The sequence below is a fragment of the Homalodisca vitripennis genome, chromosome 2 (assembly GCF_021130785.1).
Source record: "Homalodisca vitripennis isolate AUS2020 chromosome 2, UT_GWSS_2.1, whole genome shotgun sequence".
NCBI classification, from domain to species: Eukaryota; Metazoa; Arthropoda; class Insecta; order Hemiptera; family Cicadellidae; genus Homalodisca; species Homalodisca vitripennis.
This window is the reverse complement of record NC_060208.1, coordinates 6,157,469-6,178,823: the sequence shown is the minus strand read 5'-3', so window position 1 is coordinate 6,178,823 and position 21,355 is coordinate 6,157,469. Positions and strand designations below refer to the sequence as shown.

Sequence of the window (21,355 nt, the reverse complement as noted above, 5' to 3'; positions counted from 1 at the left end):
TTCAGCCATCAAAAAGCTTTTAGTAGACGAATTGATGATTGTGAAAGCACACTCCTTGGTATTTCAAAAACTATCAGAGTTATTTTAGAAATTAATTATTTGTTCCCATATAATTTCAGTATAATTATTTATAACTTTATGACTGACAACTCCAATCTCCACGGATTGACCTCAGGTCTAATAATGTGGCGAGGTGTAGTGAGCGAGAGAGAGATTACACGGAGAAAAGAAACCACCCAACATGCACACAACATTGGTGTTCATGTGTTTACCTCTGTTCCCATTGATAACATACTCTTAAATCTGCACTAAAAAATAAGTTAATACTTTTGTCCTTGCTATTCCACAGTCCACTGTTGACCACCTGTTCATAGCAAGGTGCTTTAGTACAGAGCAGTGTGAGTGTTTTACATGCTATTACAAGCGTAATCCCAATTTTTACAGAATTCAGAAATATTCATGAAACGTTCTCCAGATTCTCTTTCCAAGACAATATAATTTGGACTAATACTATAATTTTAATAGAAAAATTAACAGATCCTTCCAACTGATGCTATTAACTAAGGACAACATTTAATTGTTTTAAATAGAAAGTAGCATAAATGACTAATATTGTTGTTTTAAATATCTGTAGATATTATCTACAACATAACAGTTGAAACATAGTAAGCTTATTGTGCTATTACGTCTATATAGGTCGCGTCATAGGCTTGGTTCTAAACAAAATAATATATACTTGTGTGAATGGTTAATGGAATTATTTATGAAATTCATTGATAAAGTTTACTGTGGCGTCTACCGCAAAACCTACGTCCTGTTCCATGTCTGTGTTATTGAACAAGCTTAATAATTATTAGTTTAAAATACATGTTTCCATACAACTAATTTTGATGAACTTTTAGGTTGTAGATTCATTTTAAATCGATAAAGAATAAAACATTTATCAAACAAACTAAAACTGTTAATTATAACTGAAGGCAAAAATTGTATCTTTATCACCGTAAAAAGATATATTTATCATCATGGATCTTGAAATAAGAACGAATTGTATTCATTTCATTCATTAATTATAAGTCATTTACTTTGAAAATAGCTCCCTTGTACCTTAATGTTTTATTTATTAATAACACAAGCCATTCATTTATGAGTTATTTAATTTTAAAATTATACTGGATTCCTAAAACTATCACCGATATAATTTTAATTATGCTTATAATTTAAGACCGCATGCATGTCCTGTTCCGTGCAACTGCAGTTTTCATAAAACTAATTTTGATCACATCTTAGGTTGTAATTCGATGTAGATTTCGCATGGTAACTTAATTTGAAATGTAATAATACTTTTTATATATTTTTAATACAAAGAGTAATTATTTATAAGTCAGCAATGGATTATATTACAATTGGCCGCGATATGTATCATGACAAGCAGTCCATAATTTAATTAGATATATATTTACATTAGTGATTACGAGTCTATTGTGTTCATAATGCAGTTTAATTACTGCTTAATTTACACTCGACGCGCGCTTTATTGTCAGGAAATTGAAAATCAAGTAAAAGTTTTGAGACTATTTAGTGTTTGGCACACAAAACCAGCTGAAAACCTTAAATATATTAAATAAACAAATTACAATTCATTTTAAAATTATCATTATGGATCTATGAATAATCTTTGTTCGTTTGCGTCAACCCAAAACAGTATTTTTAGTACTTCATTGAAAGAGAGCGGCTCAACCCCTTGTATGAGATAATGGTGGGTTAAATAATGTTGTAGGATGGGTGTGGACGGCCGGGGTAGTCTTGTTTAAGAATTTTAAAATAAAACTTTTATAAATGATTATGTGAGCTAAAACATACAAAAGAATAGCAATCACAAATGTGCGTGTTTTTATAGAATGCTAGCTTCGTTACAACGTTGTAAGTTTGCATTTGCCTTTGTTAAGCGTGTCTCAATATTTACGGAATAAAAATATCAGACTAATTCTGACATATTTGTGTTATAATTTATAAAAATTACTGTAAGTAAATAATGTTAAAGAATATAACAAATGACCCCACGGTATGCCACTTAATTTATTTGTACATAACAGACAATAATGTAGTATTATGTGATAAACAATCAAAAGACAAATTGTATGCTTATGTGGTAACAGTAATATACTTACTAGTTGTACTGTAGAGTAGTGCAGCGGAGCCACATCTCGGGTACCATTCTATCACCTGTATCATATCATTTTGTAATTCACCCTTTAAATCTGTACACTGTCTTCTCTTGGGATTTGGGAACCAATCACTATCTAATTCTTGAAGGTAAAATGAGGGATAGTGGACAGACGATGTAATACCAAGTCCATGCATTTCATATCAGGAAATTCTCAAACCGCTATTTTTATTACTCTTTTTAATACACCTTTCTTAAAAGTTCTTATAGTTTATGTCGGTTTCAAGACTATCATCTAAGTTGTAAACCGCGGTTCACAATGCTTCCCCACACTGAGTTAAAATTTCTTAAGATATTTCGACCCTACAGAACCGTCTTCAGTCAAATAATATTGAAACTGTCAATAATATACATTTGAGTTGAAGGGAGGGGAGCTGTATCATAATTGGTTGAAGCGTAACCAATAAACACCAATAGAACTAGCCGTCATCAATATGGCTTCTTTATCACTGGCTGCCACCTTTTTGAGAATCTAATGTTATCTTGTTTATTAAAACTGTATTTTGTCTTTAAAATTGAACAACTTCTTAATTTTACGACTAAAAGTAAATAGAAAAGTGTTTGAAGTTGAACATTGTTCTTAACGGCAACATCAACATGTGAACCAGGACAGTCGGCTGTTCTTATCGGCAACATCAACATGTGAACCAGGACAGTCGGCTGTTCTTATCGGCAACATCAACATGTGAACCAGGACAGTCGGCTGTTCTTATCGGCAACATCAACATGTGAACCAGGCAGTCGGCTGTTCTTATCGGCAACATCATGTGAACCAGGACAGTCGGCTGTTCTTAACGGCAACATCAACATGTGAACTAGGACAGTCGGCTGTTCTTAACGGCAACATCAACATGTGAACCAGGACAGTCGGCTGTTCTTATCGGCAACATCAACATGTGAACCACGACAGTCGGCTGTTCTTAACGGCAACATCAACATGTGAACCAGGACAGTCGGCTGTTCTTATCGGCAACATCAACATGTGAACCAGGACAGTCGGCTGTTCTTATCGGCAACATCAACATGTGAACCAGGACAGTCGGCTGTTCTTAACGGCAACATCAACATGTGAACCAGGACAGTCGGCTGTTCTTAACGGCAACATCAACATGTGTGCCAGGACAGTCGGCTCTGCATACGTCACAGGAGTGGATAATGCCATCGTCAAGAACGTAGCCAGGAAAACATTTAGGGGGGGGGGGTTCCAGACAACTTATATGTTCCCGTATTAGACAGAGACTAAGACCCCATTTTGTTCCTTAAAAAGTTCTTGACCCGTTGAGAATGATCTTTCAGCAGTACATGTCAGTTACACTGAACATTTAAATAATAAAAATCGTTTACTAAAAAGGTAATGAAAATTTGGGGGGTCCTGACCCCTTGGACTCTCCCGCTGGCTACGTCCTTGGCCATCATTACACAATGACATTGATTGTCAATATTGTTACAGAATAATATGAATTTTATTTGTATTCTGAAATCAAAACTAAGTATACTTAAATCTATTCCTTCGGCAACAAATAATTACTTGTTTAGAGTGAATAAATTGTTTGTTTGTATTAAATAAAAATTAATAATTTATTATAATGTGTATTCATTTTAAATTGATAAAAAATAAAACATTTATCAAACAAACTAAAACTTTCAATTATAACTGAAGGCGAAAATTGTATCTTTATCACCGTAAAAAGATATATATTTATCATCATGGATCTTGAAATAAGAACGAATTGTATTCATTTCATTCATTAATTATAAGTCATTTACTTTGAAAATTGCTTCCCTGTGTCTTAATTTTTTATTTATTAATAACACAAGCCATCCATTTATGACTAATTTAATTTTAAAATTATACTAAATTCGTAAAACTATCACCGATATGATTTTAATTATCCTTATAATTTAAGACCGCATGCATGTCCTGTTCCGTGCAACTGCAGTTTTCATAAAACTAATTTTGATCACATCTTAGGTTGTAATTCCATGTAGATTTCGCATGGTAACTTAATTTGAAATGTAATAATACTTTTTATATATTTTTAATACAAAGAGTAATTATTTATAAGTCAGCAATGGATTATATTACAATTGGCCGCGATATTCATCGTGACAAAGAGTCCATAATTTAATTAGATTTATATTCACATTAGTGATTACGAGTCTATTGTGTTCATAATTCAGTTTAATTACTGCTTAATTTACACTCGACGCGCGCTTTATTGTCAGGAAATTGAAAATCAAGTAAAATTTTTGAAACTATTTAGTGCTTGGCACACAAAACCAGCTGAAAAGATTTTAAAATGTTTTAAATGAACAAAATTAAAATTCATGAAAAATTATCGTTATAGATTTATGTATAGTTTATGTTAATTTGTGTCAACCCACAAGGCAGTATGTTTAGTACTTTATTGAAAAGATAACGGCTCAAACTTTTATATGTGATAAATTATGTGTTGGATGAATATGTAATAAATTTAAAATGTTTATTATTTATTTATAGAAAGGAGATATGAGGTAAATAATATTTACTCAATTAAGAAAAAAATTCTTAAATATATATTTTTAACTAACAATAATATATGTGTTATTACCTTTTTGGTTTTGCTGCAGACTTGAAATTAAATAACACAGTAACAAAAACTTGAAATGAAACGATGTATGAATTTTTTCTTCTCGCATGAAAATGCAACAACACTGATGTATCACTTCAAACGTTGGACAAGTCGTCGACCACGACGGAAGCCAAATCGCGGTGGCGGTTGACGATGTGCCGCTTCAGGTGGCTGGTGTAGTAGGTTTTGTAGTCGCAAAGTTGACAGCACTTCCCGGGAACTTTACCACACTCGAGCCGGATGTGCTGTTGCCAGCCTTGCAGGGTCCGGTAGGTCCGGCCGCACTGGGGGCAGCGGTGGAGTTCTGCAACGCACACAAGTCGGTCAAACGGCCAGAGACAGGGTGGTGGTGGTAGGGTTCCAGGGGCGTATCCAAAACACTTGGATAAGGGGGACAAATGTCCCAAATTTTGAAATATATGATGATAGATGGTCTGACAATACAAAATGCATGTTACGAACACTTCTTATTGTGTACTCACAAATCGTTACGTTTTAAGCAAAATCAACTTTAATGATAAGAAATAAAGCACAACATTTTGTGAAGTGTTGTCTCCTCCCATCTTCAGGTTCAACGCCAAATCCGACCTCATTGTACTCGTATGTTTTAGATTTCGTCACTTTGAAGAAGACTTTAGATATACAGTAGTTAAAAATATCGTGTTTTAGTTCTTTACACTTAAGTTTACTTATGAAAATTCTCATATATCCCTTTGAAATGCACAATGTGGAAACAAAAACAGGTAGGAAGTAGGGAACTAGCTGTAAGTTTCTGTTTACAAACCGTAGCAGAGATGGGATTTACCAATACACTAAACAATTAAATACTTTTTGTTCCTTGTGAATGAAAACTAAGTGTTACTTAAGTAAGTTAAAAACATTCCGTGGCAATTAAAACAACATATTATTTTTACAACATATGTAAAGCGTGTTCCTCTACAGATGAAGACAGGGGCTACACCTTTGTTCGGCAAAAAGTGGATAAATGACAAACATTTGTATGTACTTAACAGAACAAAATTGATTCGACTTTAATCAGATCCAACAGTACCTACTTAAAGTGTCAGCGTAAACCCTCGGTTAATTTCGCGTAAACTTGGCTAAAGTATAAAAAGCTTTAAAATGTTTAAAATGCTTTTAAATGTATGTAAATCTACGGTTTACAAACATTTACATATACATTTTTGGAAATAAAATTCCTTTTACTGAATTGCAACAGATTAGTTATTGAGTTCATTTACCTTAATGTGGCCTAAAATACAGTACACGAAAGTATACTGTTGTGTAGTGGATGAAGGCGATCGAGTCGGTGCCCAGGGCGCCAGAGTGACTTGCGCCGGCCCTGGAAGTCGCCTAATTCTGCACACAACGATGGTCCAGCGATCACAATGCTTGTAGTCTAAACAAAGTGACCCTTCTGTCGTAGCCCGCCCGCAGCCACAGGACATAAACCTGCGCCCGACTATATCCAGACTTCGTGCGCAAGGAGAGCTACAACCTCTACTAGTGCCTCAGCTCCATTGTCTCAGTTCTTAGCGTACATTTCAACGACTCTACTACAAGAAATAATAATAATAAAGGAACTTTACCAAATACTAGGCTACTTTTTCATTGTCTTGAGTGGGAAATTACATTAAAATCCACTCATTTCTATTGACTTTTCTCTAACTGACATCTAATACCGTATGACTTACAGGCTACTTCAAATACCTCTCATCACGAAGGAAAATACAGTAAAGAAACAAGTGCTGGTAGTGAACTTTGATTTTGTTTAACTATTTCTACATTTATTTATTATCAACACTACTAAACAGAGGCATCTTTTCTACTACTTTTTATTGAATGATGCACAACAAACAGATCCATCTGTATATCCAGCAACACATAATTTTATTGCGAGGAAATTCAAGTTTCATAAATACCAGCCAGGGGCGTAACCAGTTCTTTATTTTGGGGGAAGGGAGGCTTCATTAAGAGTACAAGAAAGTAAAAATATTAGATATGTGTGTGTTAAGAATATTGTTATAATATTAGAAGTTTTAATCACATCTGAATGAAAATAGCCATACGGTAAAAGGAAGTTTCGGTAGGGGAATTTACCTCCATTTCTCCCTTGGGTACGCCCCTGAAACCAATACTGCTCATTACTTCACAAGCATTACACTGGAACAATAATTTATCTCTAGACAAAATGTGCACCATTCTGAATTCAGCAACGTTGATGGATTCAAATAGCGATTCAGCTTATGGAATGGCAGAACAGAGGAAATAGATCAATGCAATTTTGTTTACAGAATATATTTATTTACACGGTTTTTCTCACATTAAGGCTCTGGAACACGTGAACTGAGGTCATCCTTCACGTGTCCAGGTTGTCCAGTAAAGGTTCAACATTGTGTCGCAGACGCAGGTATCGGTACAGATGAGGAGGTCTTAAGGCTCTGGATTCACGTGAACTGTGGATATCTTTCACGTGTCCTTGTCCAGTAAAGGTTCGACGTTGTGTCGCAGACGCAAGTGTCGGTACAATTGAGGAGGGTGGAAGGCTCTGGATTACGTGAACTGAGGATATCCTTCACGTCTCCTTGTCCAGTAAAGGTTCGACGTTGTGCCGCAGACGCAGGTGTCGGTACAGTTGAGGAGGGCGGAAGGCTCTGGATCACGTGAACTGAGGATATCCTTCACGTCTCCTTGTCCAGTAAAGGTTCGACGTTGTGCCGCAGACGCAGGTGTCGGTACAGTTGAGGAGGGCGGAAGGCTCTGGATCACGTGAACTGAGGATATCCTTTACGTGTCCTTGTCCAGTAAAGGTTCGACGTTGTGCCGCAGACGCAGGTGTCGGTACAGTTGAGGAGGGCGGAAGGCTCTGATTCACGTGAACTGAGGATATCCTTTACGTGTCCTTGTCCAGTAAAGGTTCGACGTTGTGCCGCAGACGCAGGTGTCGGTACAGTTGAGGAGGGCGGAAGGCTCTAGATTCACGTGAACTGAGGATATCCTTTACGTGTCCTTGTCCAGTAAAGGTTCGACGTTGTGCCGCAGACGCAGGTGTCGGTACAGTTGAGGAGGGCGGAAGGCTCTGTAGTCACAGAAGTTACAACATGTGTCGGTACAGTTGAGGAGGGCGGAAGGCTCTGGATCACGTGAACTGTGGATATCTTTCACGTGTCCTTGTCCAGTAAAGGTTCGACGTTGTGTCGCAGACGCAAGTGTCGGTACAATTGAGGAGGGTGGAAGGCTCTGGATCACGTGAACTGAGGATATCCTTCACGTCTCCTTGTCCAGTAAAGGTTCGACGTTGTGCCGCAGACGCAGGTGTCGGTACAGTTGAGGAGGGCGGAAGGCTCTGGATCACGTGAACTGAGGATATCCTTCACGTGTCCTTGTCCAGTAAAGGTTCGACGTTGTGCCGCAGACGCAGGTGTCGGTACAGTTGAGGAGGGCGGAAGGCTCTGGATCACGTGAACTGAGGATATCCTTCACGTGTCCTTGTCCAGTAAAAGTTCGACGTTGTGCCGCAGACGCAGGTGTCGGTACAGTTGAGGAGGGCGGAAGGCTCTGGATCACGTGAACTGAGGATATCCTTCACGTGTCCTTGTCCAGTAAAGGTTCGACGTTGTGCCGCAGACGCAGGTGTCGGTACAGTTGAGGAGGGCGGAAGGCTCTGGATCACGTGAACTGAGGATATCCTTTACGTGTCCTTGTCCAGTAAAAGTTCGACGTTGTGCCGCAGACGCAGGCGTCGGTACAGTTGAGGAGGGCGGAAGGCTCTGATTCACGTGAACTGAGGATATCCTTTACGTGTCCTTGTCCAGTAAAGGTTCAACATTGTGCCGCAGACGCAGGTGTCGGTACAGTTGAGGAGGTCTGAAGGCTCTGGATCACGTGAACTGAGGATATCCTTCACGTGTCCTTGTCCAGTAAACGTTCGACGTTGTGCCGCAGACGCAGGTGTCGGTACAGTTGAGAAGGGCGGAAGGCTCTGGATCACGTGAACTGAGGATATCCTTCACGTGTCCTTGTCCAGTAAAGGTTCGACGTTGTGCCGCAGACGCAGGTGTCGGTACAGTTGAGGAGGGCGGAAGGCTCTGTAGTCACAGAAGTGACAACATTGTTCTCTCTCTCTGCCACACTCGAACCTGCGGTGTTGAGACAAACCTTTCTTGTTGCAGTAGGACCTCGGGCAGTCCGGACACTGGTACATGCGACCTAAGGGCAACATTTAACTTTCATCTGTCTCATTGAAATAAAACATTAACAGGTCAAACTTTATTTATTTAGTATTTTTACTTTATTTTGAAGACAATCTTTTGAATTGGTCTTGAATAATCTTTATATTATTTTTTGATAGATTAAAAACTGCAATACGGGGTAACGTGTTGGGGGTGAGGGGGAGTTTTGCTTGCCTTATTAACAATAAAATCAGAACAAATCACAATTTTATTATAAATAACTTTACATAAAAGAATGTTGGGTAGTTCATTTCCCCTTTTTTGCTCCTTGAATATTTTACCGATACAACATTTGTACGTGTACAGAGTACTGAGGTTATTTTATTTAAGAAGTGGCAATAGGGGTAACATAAATATTCCTCATGACATTAGAAGTTATCGACAACAGATTTTTATATTACTCAAGGTTAATAAATCCATTTTCAGTCATGCTGGACAAAATGTTTTAATAAATTGCCCCAGTATCTTAAAATTATTCAGAACTTGGCAAAGTTTTGCAAGAAGCTTAAGATCTGGGTACTTGAGCATGACAGCTTGGAATGTCTTAAGTAACTGTTGCAATAGTGCAAATATCTAATCAATAAGTTTTCGTAATCTTTTGTAATCTTTGTAATATAGCCTGGTTATACATGATTTAAAACATTGTTTAATACTGTACTCTTTATTTTACTATCTGTATCCGTATTTGTATTTATCATTTATCCTTCTTAATATTGGTGTATATTTGTTGAAATTGTAGCTGACGCCACTGAACTACGAATACTTTAGTTATTATCTTACTGGACTCTCAGTTTGTCAACAAGTCTTTGTTGTGTTTTTGTGCATTTTTTGTTTGATATTTTTTCTAAATAGCTGCCACATAACTTGATGACGTGGCAGTTTTAATTTCTAAGGCATTATTACATGTGCTTCTATAAACAGGGAGAAATAAATCATTATTTTCAATTGATCAAGCTATGGATCTTGATGAAAGGCTTGGCAGCTAAGATTATGGTAACTGAGGCCGGATTGGGCACAAGCCTCGTCAGAGTAGTAGAGAAAATGTGAACTCCAAACACCCGAGTAACGTAAACAAAGAACGGCTCTAAAAACATAGTAATATGATAAAAACAAATAAAGAGATAAAGTACTTCATTACACATCCTATATAAAAATTGTTTCGCCACAACACAAAGAAAAATCGTGACTGTTTTATGGAAGATTGATTCGTTTAGAGAAAAAGTGATTCTCAACTATAGTCACGTTCAGATTGAAGAAACAAATTCTTAAAAATTTTATACCTCACTGTAGTTGTGTTAACAAATGAAAATAAAAAACTTTGTAGGACAATATGCTCTCAAGCATCATGGTCTCTCTTCTGTTCAAGGTCATTCGAAGAAACTTCATCTTATAAACTATCCTATCTCAATGTTACGTGATCGGTGTAATTCTATCTCAATAGGGCGTCAATCCGCAACCCTCACATGAGCGGCAAAATGTCTTGAGTCACGGTAGTTGAAAGACATTCCCTCATCAGCAATCTATCTAGTCTTATTGCTCAAAGACAGGCTCCAGTGGTTTGTCGCTCAGAATCTTACATAAACATCAACATTTCCCTTGGCATTAATGAGGTCAAATACGGTAATTGACAACTGTCGATCAAGAACAGGTCTCGCTCACCCAAGCCTGCCTACATTTCCAAAACGGAATGAAATTCTCTGAATTGTCCATTTCAGTATGACTGTAAAGACTGTCTAACCTACAACTGCCAAAACTTCTAAATTAATAGGGAAGTTTTATGGATAAGCAGCAGTTGGATTTAATTGTAAGGATCGTTAGCAAACGGGTAAGCAAGATGGCGTACTTTTAAGTTTGGATAAAATATAGAGCAAATTCGAATCCTGACTGTACTGGAAATGTTATCATTGCTGATTAATTCATAGCTCATCGACTCTCCCACTTTACTATTCTGTTTAATTGGTATAACACATCTGGATATGGTGCCATATACTACCGTATATTCCAATGGCACTCATTTATAATCAGCACCCGTGGTAGCAAACATTTGAAGTTTCCCGTGTAGATCTATAGCCTTGGCAATTGGCTGAGTAATATTAACATAGGGTGGTGGCCTTTCCTAATAAATTAAGTTTCCTATGCACAGAGAATGTAGCCTACTTAAAAATGTCCTGTACTTAAACATACTAAGTAGATGATTTATTTTAAGAATTAGACTAGATGGGGAATGAGTAACATTTAGTACAAGAAAAATCATTTATTTAAATTTTAGTCCCACAATTATCACAATGAATCAACCATTTCCGCGTGAAGTGGCACATCTGAATATGAAGAGCTGTAAATCACTTGAATGAAATCTCCATCCGATGGACCTTCCTTAGATGTCTATAGAGTGTCGGTGGCCTGTGAGTTTTGTAGTGGCAAAGGTGGCAGCACTGCATAGGTGTCTTGCCGCACTCGAGTCGCATATGTTGTTGAAGACCTTTCCGCCGTTTGTAGCCTTTTGGACACCAAGGACAAGGGTAGTTGGCAACCCTGCTTTCGTTCACTGCAAGAAGTCTTCAAATTTAGCCATTACTGACGTCATCACAGAGAAAGGTAAAATGATTTTAACAGACTATTAACTCAACTGGACTTGGTCTGAGGTACAAAATAATAAGAGGTAGAAGGTTTGGCTGCAGTATAATAAGCGGCCACCACGACAATCGAATCATCGATATTTATGATTGTCGAATTTTCAGCAACGAATCCTCGATATAACTACTGAAACCAAATTACGTTACGTACATTACAAATCACAGTATAATTCAGATGTTTTATATCTTAAAAAGTAACAATGTAGTGATGGTAAAAACTATAAAGTCTATGTATATTTATAAAATATAAAAAACAATGCAGTGTAACATTTAGTTACTTTATCATATTTTGGAGGCTAAACATGTCTGACACCTCGTGACACAAATAACACAAGTATGAGTACATCGGCATATACTTGCGACTGCCGACCATTACTTTAATACCATACAGAAGATTTTACATAGTTTGAATTAATTTGGAACATTAGTGTCGAACCGAATTGCGTTATAGGCTTTAACATTATACTACTATGTACATACTATTGTACATTGTATTTAAAACAATATTGGTTTTCTGTAAAATAAAACCGCTAGCAGTTGTTAATTATGAATATCTATAAGTTAAATGTTTTTTTTAAATATATATATTCGATAGTTTACATATTTAGGATCAATAGTAGATTCGATTGCCGTAGTGGTCGCTCATTATACTGCAGCCGAGAGTTTTGTATAACGTAATTATTGCGTTAGTTGAAATTGTTTAAAATAATGTTAAATGTATTTTCATCCTTCACCCGTACACCTCATCCAACGTTTCCTCTTGAGGTCATACTTGTAAAAGATGACGGATGAATTGTAAAAAAATACCTTACAATTATCCATTTTATCCAAAAAATATTTAATTTTAAAATAGTGTATATAGATTATTTATTCAGATTTTGGTTTTGGGCCATGAAAGTTCCTTAAAACGAAACTTATCTAATGCCTTTCCTCTTTAGTATATTCTAGTAATTTAGATGTTCAATAATTTACAATATACAGTTTAGTACAATGTACGTGTTGTAGCACCCATAAAGGACAAATATGGAAAGTCCATGTTTGCCTGTACAAAATGAATGTATTTCTCGACTATAATATATAAAAGTTGTAATACTACTCTAACATTATTAAGAAAAAAGAAATCCAGTTATTAACTTGAACTGTAAAGTATATAATATTTTATACAGAATTATTTTTCAGACTTTGGCATTAGTACTAAATATTATTTTAACTGCTGTCACATTTTTCCATTTTTTAAATAATATTATATGTTGATCTTTTACAACTGATGCCCTAACTAGTTAACAGGTGTTTTTCCATTAAACATGTTATAGAAGTAATATAAATTTATGTTCTAAAACCATACTAATTTTATCAAGAACTCAAGACAGAAAATGACATTCTCTCGAATACAGGTACACATATAAGCACAACTCTATGCCACAGCTGCGGTACAGTGTCAGGGTGTTTTTAAATAAGACAACATCAGATAATTCACAAGTTCCATTATTAGCCAGGAAGGTTGTGCAGTTCACTTGAACACCAGCTCTAGTTGTATTGGCGGTACAGTGTCTGGGTGTTTTTAAATAAGACAACATCATATAATTCACAAGTTCCATTATTAGCCAGGAAGGTTGTGCAGTTCACTTGAACACCAGCTCTAGTTGGTGTATACAGCGCAGGTGGCGGTACAGTGTCTGGGTGTTTTTTAAATAAGACAACATCAGATAATTCACAAGTTCCATTATTAGCCAGGAAGGTTGTGCAGTTCACTTGAACACCAGCTCTAGTTGGTGTATACAGCGCAGGTGGCGGGTACAGTGTCTGGGTGTTTTTAAATAAGACAACATCAGATAATTCACAAGTTCCATTATTAGCCAGGAAGGTTGTGCAGTTCACTTGAACACCAGCTCTAGTTGGTGTATACAGCGCAGGTGGCGGTACAGTGTCTGGGTGTTTTTAAATAAGACAACATCAGATAATTCACAAGTTCCATTATTAGCCAGGAAGGTTGTGCAGTTCACTTGAACACCAGCTCTAGTTGGTGTATACAGCGCAGGTGGCGGTACAGTGTCTGGGGTGTTTTTAAATAAGACAACATCAGATAATTCACAAGTTCCATTATTAGCCAGGAAGGTTGTGCAGTTCACTTGAACACCAGCTCTAGTTGGTGTATACAGCGCAGGTGGCGGTACAGTGTCTGGGTGTTTTTAAATAAGACAACATCAGATAATTCACAAGTTCCATTATTAGCCAGGAAGGTTGTGCAGTTCACTTGAACACCAGCTCTAGTTGGTGTATACAGCGCAGGTGGCGGTACAGTGTCAGGGTGTTTTTAAATAAGACAACATCAGATAATTCACAAGTTCCATTATTAGCCAGGAAGGTTGTGCAGTTCACTTGAACACCAGCTCTAGTTGGTGTATACAGCGCAGGTGGCGGTACAGCGTGCTGCGCTGGAACGTGCGGAAAGCACAGATGTGACATGCTTGCAGTGGAACTTTGCCCCCGCACTGCAACTTCTGGTGCTGCTGCAAGCTGTACTTGTGCTTGTAGCTCCGCCTGCAGCGCGGACACGTGTAGGGTCTCCCGTCTGAAACCGACACCACACGGACTATAACATCTGCAGAGGAACTGTGTAAGCTATTACAACATTCTCCCGGTGTTATTTTCACCCACACAAAGATTTCATCACTAATCTCTACCGAACTTTGAACTTATGCAGATTCCAACTGGGTTATGCAAAATCCACAAACATGACAAAATAAAGAACTAACTACAACAAAGGGCAAGTAAAAACATGTTCACTTCAAAACCGTACGCCGGCAGTAACCAAACATGTCCATATTGAACCACATTTATATGAAGATTCAAATACACACTTCCCTAAACGTTACAGAATGTAAGAGTATGTTATTAGAAATGGTCATGATCATTTTCACTAAGTTTTAAATTTTAAACTCTTTAAATTACATTTGATATAAAATGCATATTATTTGATTACGATTAAATAACGTAGACTTAGCTTAGAGTAAAATGATTGTTAATGTTGTTTTTATTGACCTCAGCAGGCACTCACCCTTAAACTTCATTTAATTTCTGATAGAAATGAGTTGCGTAGTGCAACGAGGAACCAACTGCAATGCTAATATTTTAGTGAGCTAGAGTCAGACTCAGATAGGGTACAATATCGCAACATCCAACGCTGTGGAAGGCGTAGAACCGCGTTGTTCCGAGTACGCGAGTACGATCCCCGCGCTTGGCGTTGGTTTTTGCGGTCTTGCAATCTTACAATGATGAGAGCCATTCAGTGGTCTGCTGTAGAGCCGGTGGCAGGACAGCTCCTTGGTCGGTAGCGGACTAGAATCGTTTTCACGGCCAAGTAATTTATGAGGCTATTTATTTCTGGGACGTGAGACTAGAGGCTGGTAGGGCACGTTCCACTCAGAATCTCGCCATTATTTTTTACGATCCGACACATATGAGTCGGCTGCCTGTCGTTAAACTAGTGGGTCGATCTGTGGCTGGCCTCGGTGGTAGTTTGGGGGGGGGGGCTGGTGTAAATTTTGGCGATGCTGTAGTTTTAAAACGACTATTTCTGAAATGGAAGTATAAAAATACCAAAAGTTTCCTAATTTTAAATGTTATATACTATTGGTTGGTTGCTTGTGACACAACACTGTCCAAACATAATATCAAATGTGAACAAAGGAATTTTACACACCAAAAGTATAAATATATAATTAATATTGTATTCCTGGACAAAGACCGAACTCTTGAGTACAGGGTATGAATCAGTATAGTTTGAGTACTTTACTATGCATTTATTTTTAAAAATTGGGTACAATATTGAGCAACTCATCAATCTTACGTAATCTCAGGAGTCAATATTTGAAATTCCTGAGATGGCTTCCGATTGAAAAGGCCATTGAGATGTAGTGTAGCTGAAACTTCACAGCTGGAGTCTCGGAGCCCTCTGCCGCCTGGCTATTTTCTGGGACATGTTCTATCTGTCCAATCTGTACAAACAATTCTTCATTCACCCAACGTGGTCTAATTAAAAACAGTTAAATAACTATTTTACTATGTTTAATAAACGTATATTTTTAACACAACTATAAACTGATTTATTTATTTAAAAAAAACTTTAATACGTTTGTATTCCATTGGATCCTTTCTTCAACAATTAAGTCAGATACCGAAATAGTTTTTTTTATTAAATGTTTTTAAAAGATCGAAAATTCGCTGATGATAACTTGCGGAAAGGTAATTTGAGTTTTCGGCGATCTATATAAGATTAGCTCCAAATGGCTTAAGACGACACGCGTAACCACACTATACTGGAGTGATCGCCATGAGTGTACCTTTATGTTCCATACAGTCAGTAAAGAATACTGCCGTCAAGTTTGTCAGTTACTATTTTCGCAAAAGCACCTCTTGCCACTCAAAAAACATATTTTATGGCCAGTGAAAGTATCTTTTACTGTTTGCAAAAGGATCTTGCAAAATACAATAAATACATCAAGATTGCAGCTTTATATTAAGTATTCAGCACACAGAAGGTGAAATCTGTCCAAAATGATCTGAATAAACGTCAATTCCACAAAGTCTATATTAAATTAAATATATAATTTTCCAGGTGATGCGGGCATCCAACAAAATGCGATTTTGGAGATTTTTTCTGTTCCAAAAAGTGACAACACAATCTGTTCTGAGTAATGGCAATGGCCATTCAGAGAGGACAACTTTGAACTGTCTATACCTAGACAATGCTGTGTCTAGCGGCGTAGTGTCCGCTTGAGATTGCTGCTGCGGTGAGTGCGATAGGTGCACATGTGACAACTGAGGGGAGGTTCCTTCCCACACTCCCGGGCCTGGTGCTGCTTCAGACTGGCCAGCAGCGAGTAGTCGCGGCCGCATCCACTGCAGCTGTACTTACTAGGGGCTGCTGAGTCACTGCTGACGTAGTCCCCTACATGCGCTGTAAAGTGACATGTTTCATTACACCAGACTGTACCTGAATTATATTGCCACCGATACTACCGTGTGCAATGTTGTCCCTTTGTATTTGTCTCACTCTCCGACCTATAATCTCGGTTAGGTTAACATTGTTTGCGGCATCTTTAACCGCGTATTGTTATATCGTCACCAATACTACCGTGTGCAATGTTGTCCCTTTGTATTTGTCTCACTCTCCGACCTATAATCTCGGTTAGGTTAACATTGTTTGCGGCATCTTTAACCGCGTATTGTTATATCGTCACCAATACTACCGTGTGCAATGTTGTCCCTTTGTATTTGTCTCACTCTCCGACCTATAATCTCGGTTAGGTTAACATTTGTTTGCGGCATCTTTAACCGCGTATTGTTATATCGTCACCAATACTACCGTGTGCAATGTTGTCCCTTTGTATTTGTCTCACTCTCCGACCTATAATCTCGGTTAGGTTAACTTTGTTTTCGGCATCTTTAACCGCGTATCGTAACCGTTAAAAGCTTATATCAACATTATTTACAAACCGATGTGTATGATCAAGATGTCTAAATGTTTATTATTAGATTGAGCTACTTTTGCTAATACTGTCACTAAATATGTTCATAAACTTATTAGTTTTTACGGCATTAATATTTAAAAAACTTCAACCCGTCTTAATATGATGACATAACAGTGATAAAGTAGTATCACTAGTGACCATTGATATGACCTTGATTATGATATGTATATCAGTAATATGAGTATAATATTAATTTTTCTCTTGATCAGGAAAAACTGAAAAAATTTTACACTTTTTTAGTTTTCCTTTATTTTTATTGGGTTTTGAAATAAAAACTCCCATATAGACAGACGCTGAGCTAACGCATTTCTGACCCTTGTTTATATTACATTTTTTGTTTGCCTTGATCCGTAGAACAAATCCCCAATATACTGTCGGAGAGTTCGTGAACACCCTGTATATGTAAGTAGCAGTTAAACTTGTAAGAAAAGAAAGAATAACTTAATCCTCACATAATTAACTTTATTTAAACCCGGGTCGCAAAAGTTGGTAAGCCTGTCCAGCGTTAGTCAGTTCGATCTCGAGATGCCGTTCGGTAGTCAGGTAAATAGACATTAAAACGTTCCAGCTCACCAAGTGATATACTTCGCTATCGCTCAGCCAATTTTCTAATTCTTGTAAGCTAGGAGTGGCATAGTCATTCCTGAAACCATTATTTCTTCTTATGGTGGGTCAAAGTTGCTACATAACAACCAAAAGGAATTTACCTTTGGCAATAAATCCAGAAACAAGTGCATCGTAAATATTTAATAAAGTTAAAGGTTCACCTATATGACACAGTGCCTGGTCGCGTAATGGCGCTTGAGATTGTTGCTGCGGTGTGTGCGGTACGGGCAGATGCGGCACAGGAGGGTGGGTTCTTTACCGCATTCTCTGGCTTGGTGTGACCTGAGATTGCCGACCAGGGAGTAGCAGCGTCCACAGCGGTCGCAGGAGTGTTTCACAGGCGCTGTCAAGTCTCCTGCACAGCGACAAGTATCATGAGACATTATACTGTACAGTGACAAGTATCATGAGACATTATACTGTACAGCGACAAGTGTCATGAGCCATTATACTGTACAGCAACAAGTGTCATGAGACATTATACTGCACAGCAACAAGTGTCATGAGACATTATACTGCACAGTGACAAGTATCATGAGACATTATACTGCACAGCGACAAGTGTCACGAGACATTACACTGCACAGCGACAAGTGTCATGAGACATTACACTGCACAGCGACAAGTGTCACGAGACATTACACTGCACAACGACAAGTGTCACGAGACATTACACTGCACAGCGACAAGTGTCACAAGACATTACACTGCACAGCGACAAGTGTCATGAGACATTATACTGCACAGCGACAAGTGTCATGAGACATTACACTTCACAGCGACAAGTGTCATGAGACATTACACTGCACAGCGACAAGTGTCATGAGCCATTATACTGTACAGCGACAAGTGTCACGAGACATTACACTGCACAGCGACAAGTGTCATGAGACATTACACTGCACAGCGACAAGTGTCATGAGACATTACACTGCACAGCGAAAAGTGTCATGAGACATTACACTGCACAGCGAAAAGTGTCATGAGACATTACACTGCACAGCGACAAGTGCCATGAGACATTACACTGCACAGCGACAAGTGTCACGAGACATTACACTGCACAGCGAAAAGTGTCATGAGACATTACACTGCACAGCGACAAGTGCCATGAGACATTACACTGCACAGCGACAAGTGCCATGAGACATTACACTGCACAGCGACAAGTGTCACGAGACATTACACTGCACAGCGACAAGTGTCACGAGACACTACACTGCACAGCGACAAGTGTCATGAGACATTACACTGCACAGCGACAAGTGTCATGAGACATTACACTGCACAGCGAAAAGTGTCATGAGACATTACACTGCACAGCGACAAGGGTCATGAGATATTACACTGCACAGCGACAAGTGTCATGAGACATTACACTGCACAGCGACAAGTGTCATGAGACATTACACTGCACAGCGACAAGTGTCATGAGACATTATACTGCACAGCAACAAGTGTCATGAGACATTATACTGCACAGCAACAAGTGTTATGATATATTGTAAACAGTTACTGTGCTACATAAGCTACGAGAGTTGGTCTTGGAACGACACTAAAATGGTTCCAATGGTTGAATAAAAAGAGGAATCCACTGAATAAACTATTCAATCGTTTTCGGTGATTAATTATTGTATTTCACACATATATTCGTATACTGACATATTGAATGGGACACTTTGTCTATCAATATGTCATGTGTATATCAAAAATATATTACATACAAAATGTATATACAATTGGATCCCTCCACTTTGTAAAATTAATAAAGATAACTCGGAGATCCTGATAAATGAGGTCCGGATAAACGAGACTGTACTGTAAAATGTACTAATCCCAAGAACGTCTGTGAATTCATTAATAACAAGTATATTAATAAATTACAGTTTCTATCATCATTTGACTGAGATAAAAAACATCCGACTAACTCTACCGTTCTTAAGGCCACTATATCTTAAGTAGTTCAGCGATACAAACAAAATCATTGATGGTTTTTTTTGTATCGCTGAACGATGACAAATGTCCGGAAAAATCCTAGTTCCTTCACAATCCTTCCATTGTCAAATAATAAACTTTAGTAGTTTGTTAGTAATGATTAAATTATATATTCCTCATTTTAAATATGTGATTAATACACACCAATCGTTCTTGACTTCCTTTTGTAAAGTGTATACCCATTTAATTTTTAACGAAGTAAAACAAGTAAATAACGAAAAAAACAACAATGAAGGCGTTTTAGGTGTATTAAAATTATTTTCAAATTAAGTTTTTCCAATTATTTCATTACTATACGTGAGGGAGTGAAAGTGTCTGAGGTTAACATTACTAAACATGTTAAGTGACGTGTAGCTTTAATATTACATGTCCTATCCGCACTCTACCCTTAATAGTCCTAACCAGTTCATATATATGTAAACTATTGCATTTGTATACGTGAGGGAGTGAAAGTGTCTGAGGTTAACATTACTAAACATGTTAAGTGACGTGTAGCTTTAATATTACATGTCCTATCCGCACTCTACCCTTAATAGTCCTAACCAGTTCATATATATGTAAACTATTGCATTTGTATACGTGAGGGAGTGAAAGTGTCTGAGGTTAACATTACTAAACATGTTAAGTGACGGTAGCTTTAATATTACATGTCCTATCCGCACTCTACCCTTAATAGTCCTAACCAGTTCATATATATGTAAACTATTGCATTTGTATACGTGAGGGAGTGAAAGTGTCTGAGGTTAACATTACTAAACATCTTAAGTGACGGTAGCTTTAATATTACATGTCCTATCCGCACTCTACCCTTAATAGTCCTAACCAGTTCATATATATGTAAAACTATTGCATTTGTATACGTGAGGGAGTGAAAGTGTCTGAGGTTAACATTACTAAACATCTTAAGTGACGTGTAGCTTTAATATTACATGTCCTATCCGCACTCTACCCTTAATAGTCCTAACCAGTTCATATATATGTAAACTATTGCATTTGTATACGTGAGGGAGTGAAAGTGTCTGAGGTTAACATTACTAAACATGTTAAGTGACGTGTAGCTTTAATATTACATGTCCTATCCGCACTCTACCCTTAATAGTCCTAACCAGTTCATATATATGTAAACTATTGCATTTGTATACGTGAGGGAGTGAAAGTGTCTGAGGTTAACATTACTAAACATCTTAAGTGACGGTAGCTTTAATATTACATGTCCTATCCGCACTCTACCCTTAATAGTCCTAACCAGTTCATATATATGTAAACTATTGCATTTGTATACGTGAGAGAGTGAAAGTGTCTGAGGTTAACATTACTAAACATCTTAAGTGACGGTAGCTTTAATATTACATGTCCTATCCGCACTCTACCCTTAATAGTCCTAACCAGTTCATATATATGTAAACTATTGCATTTGTATACGTGAGGGAGTGAAAGTGTCTGAGGTTAACATTACTAAACATCTTAAGTGACGGTAGCTTTAATATTACATGTCCTATCCGCACTCTACCCTTAATAG

The 21,355-nt window shown here is 37.6% G+C and overlaps 2 protein-coding genes and 1 long non-coding RNA gene across 3 annotated transcripts; all 3 read right to left on the bottom strand.

Moving 5' to 3' along the window:
- Positions 1–4,931: 4,931 nt before the first annotated feature.
- LOC124353454 (zinc finger protein 845-like) lies at positions 4,932–9,040 on the bottom strand. The gene is made up of 4 exons (XM_046803293.1): positions 8,850–9,040; positions 7,841–7,915; positions 6,937–6,961; positions 4,932–5,270 (listed from the first exon to the last, which is right to left on the bottom strand). Exons 1-4 carry the CDS (start codon positions 9,038–9,040, stop codon positions 4,932–4,934), a joined length of 630 nt encoding a protein of 209 aa, XP_046659249.1.
- A 4,743-nt stretch (positions 9,041–13,783) lies between these two features.
- On the bottom strand, positions 13,784–14,772 carry LOC124353453 (zinc finger protein 22-like). Its single transcript, XM_046803291.1, has 2 exons — positions 14,760–14,772; positions 13,784–14,273 (listed from the first exon to the last, which is right to left on the bottom strand). Exons 1-2 carry the CDS (start codon positions 14,770–14,772, stop codon positions 14,077–14,079), a joined length of 210 nt encoding a protein of 69 aa, XP_046659247.1. The 3' UTR covers positions 13,784–14,076.
- A 1,502-nt stretch (positions 14,773–16,274) lies between these two features.
- LOC124356154 lies at positions 16,275–20,672 on the bottom strand. The gene is made up of 2 exons (XR_006921820.1): positions 18,003–20,672; positions 16,275–16,661 (listed from the first exon to the last, which is right to left on the bottom strand). It is a non-coding gene; the product is annotated as an uncharacterized LOC124356154 (long non-coding RNA).
- Between the last annotated feature and the right edge of the window lie 683 nt (positions 20,673–21,355).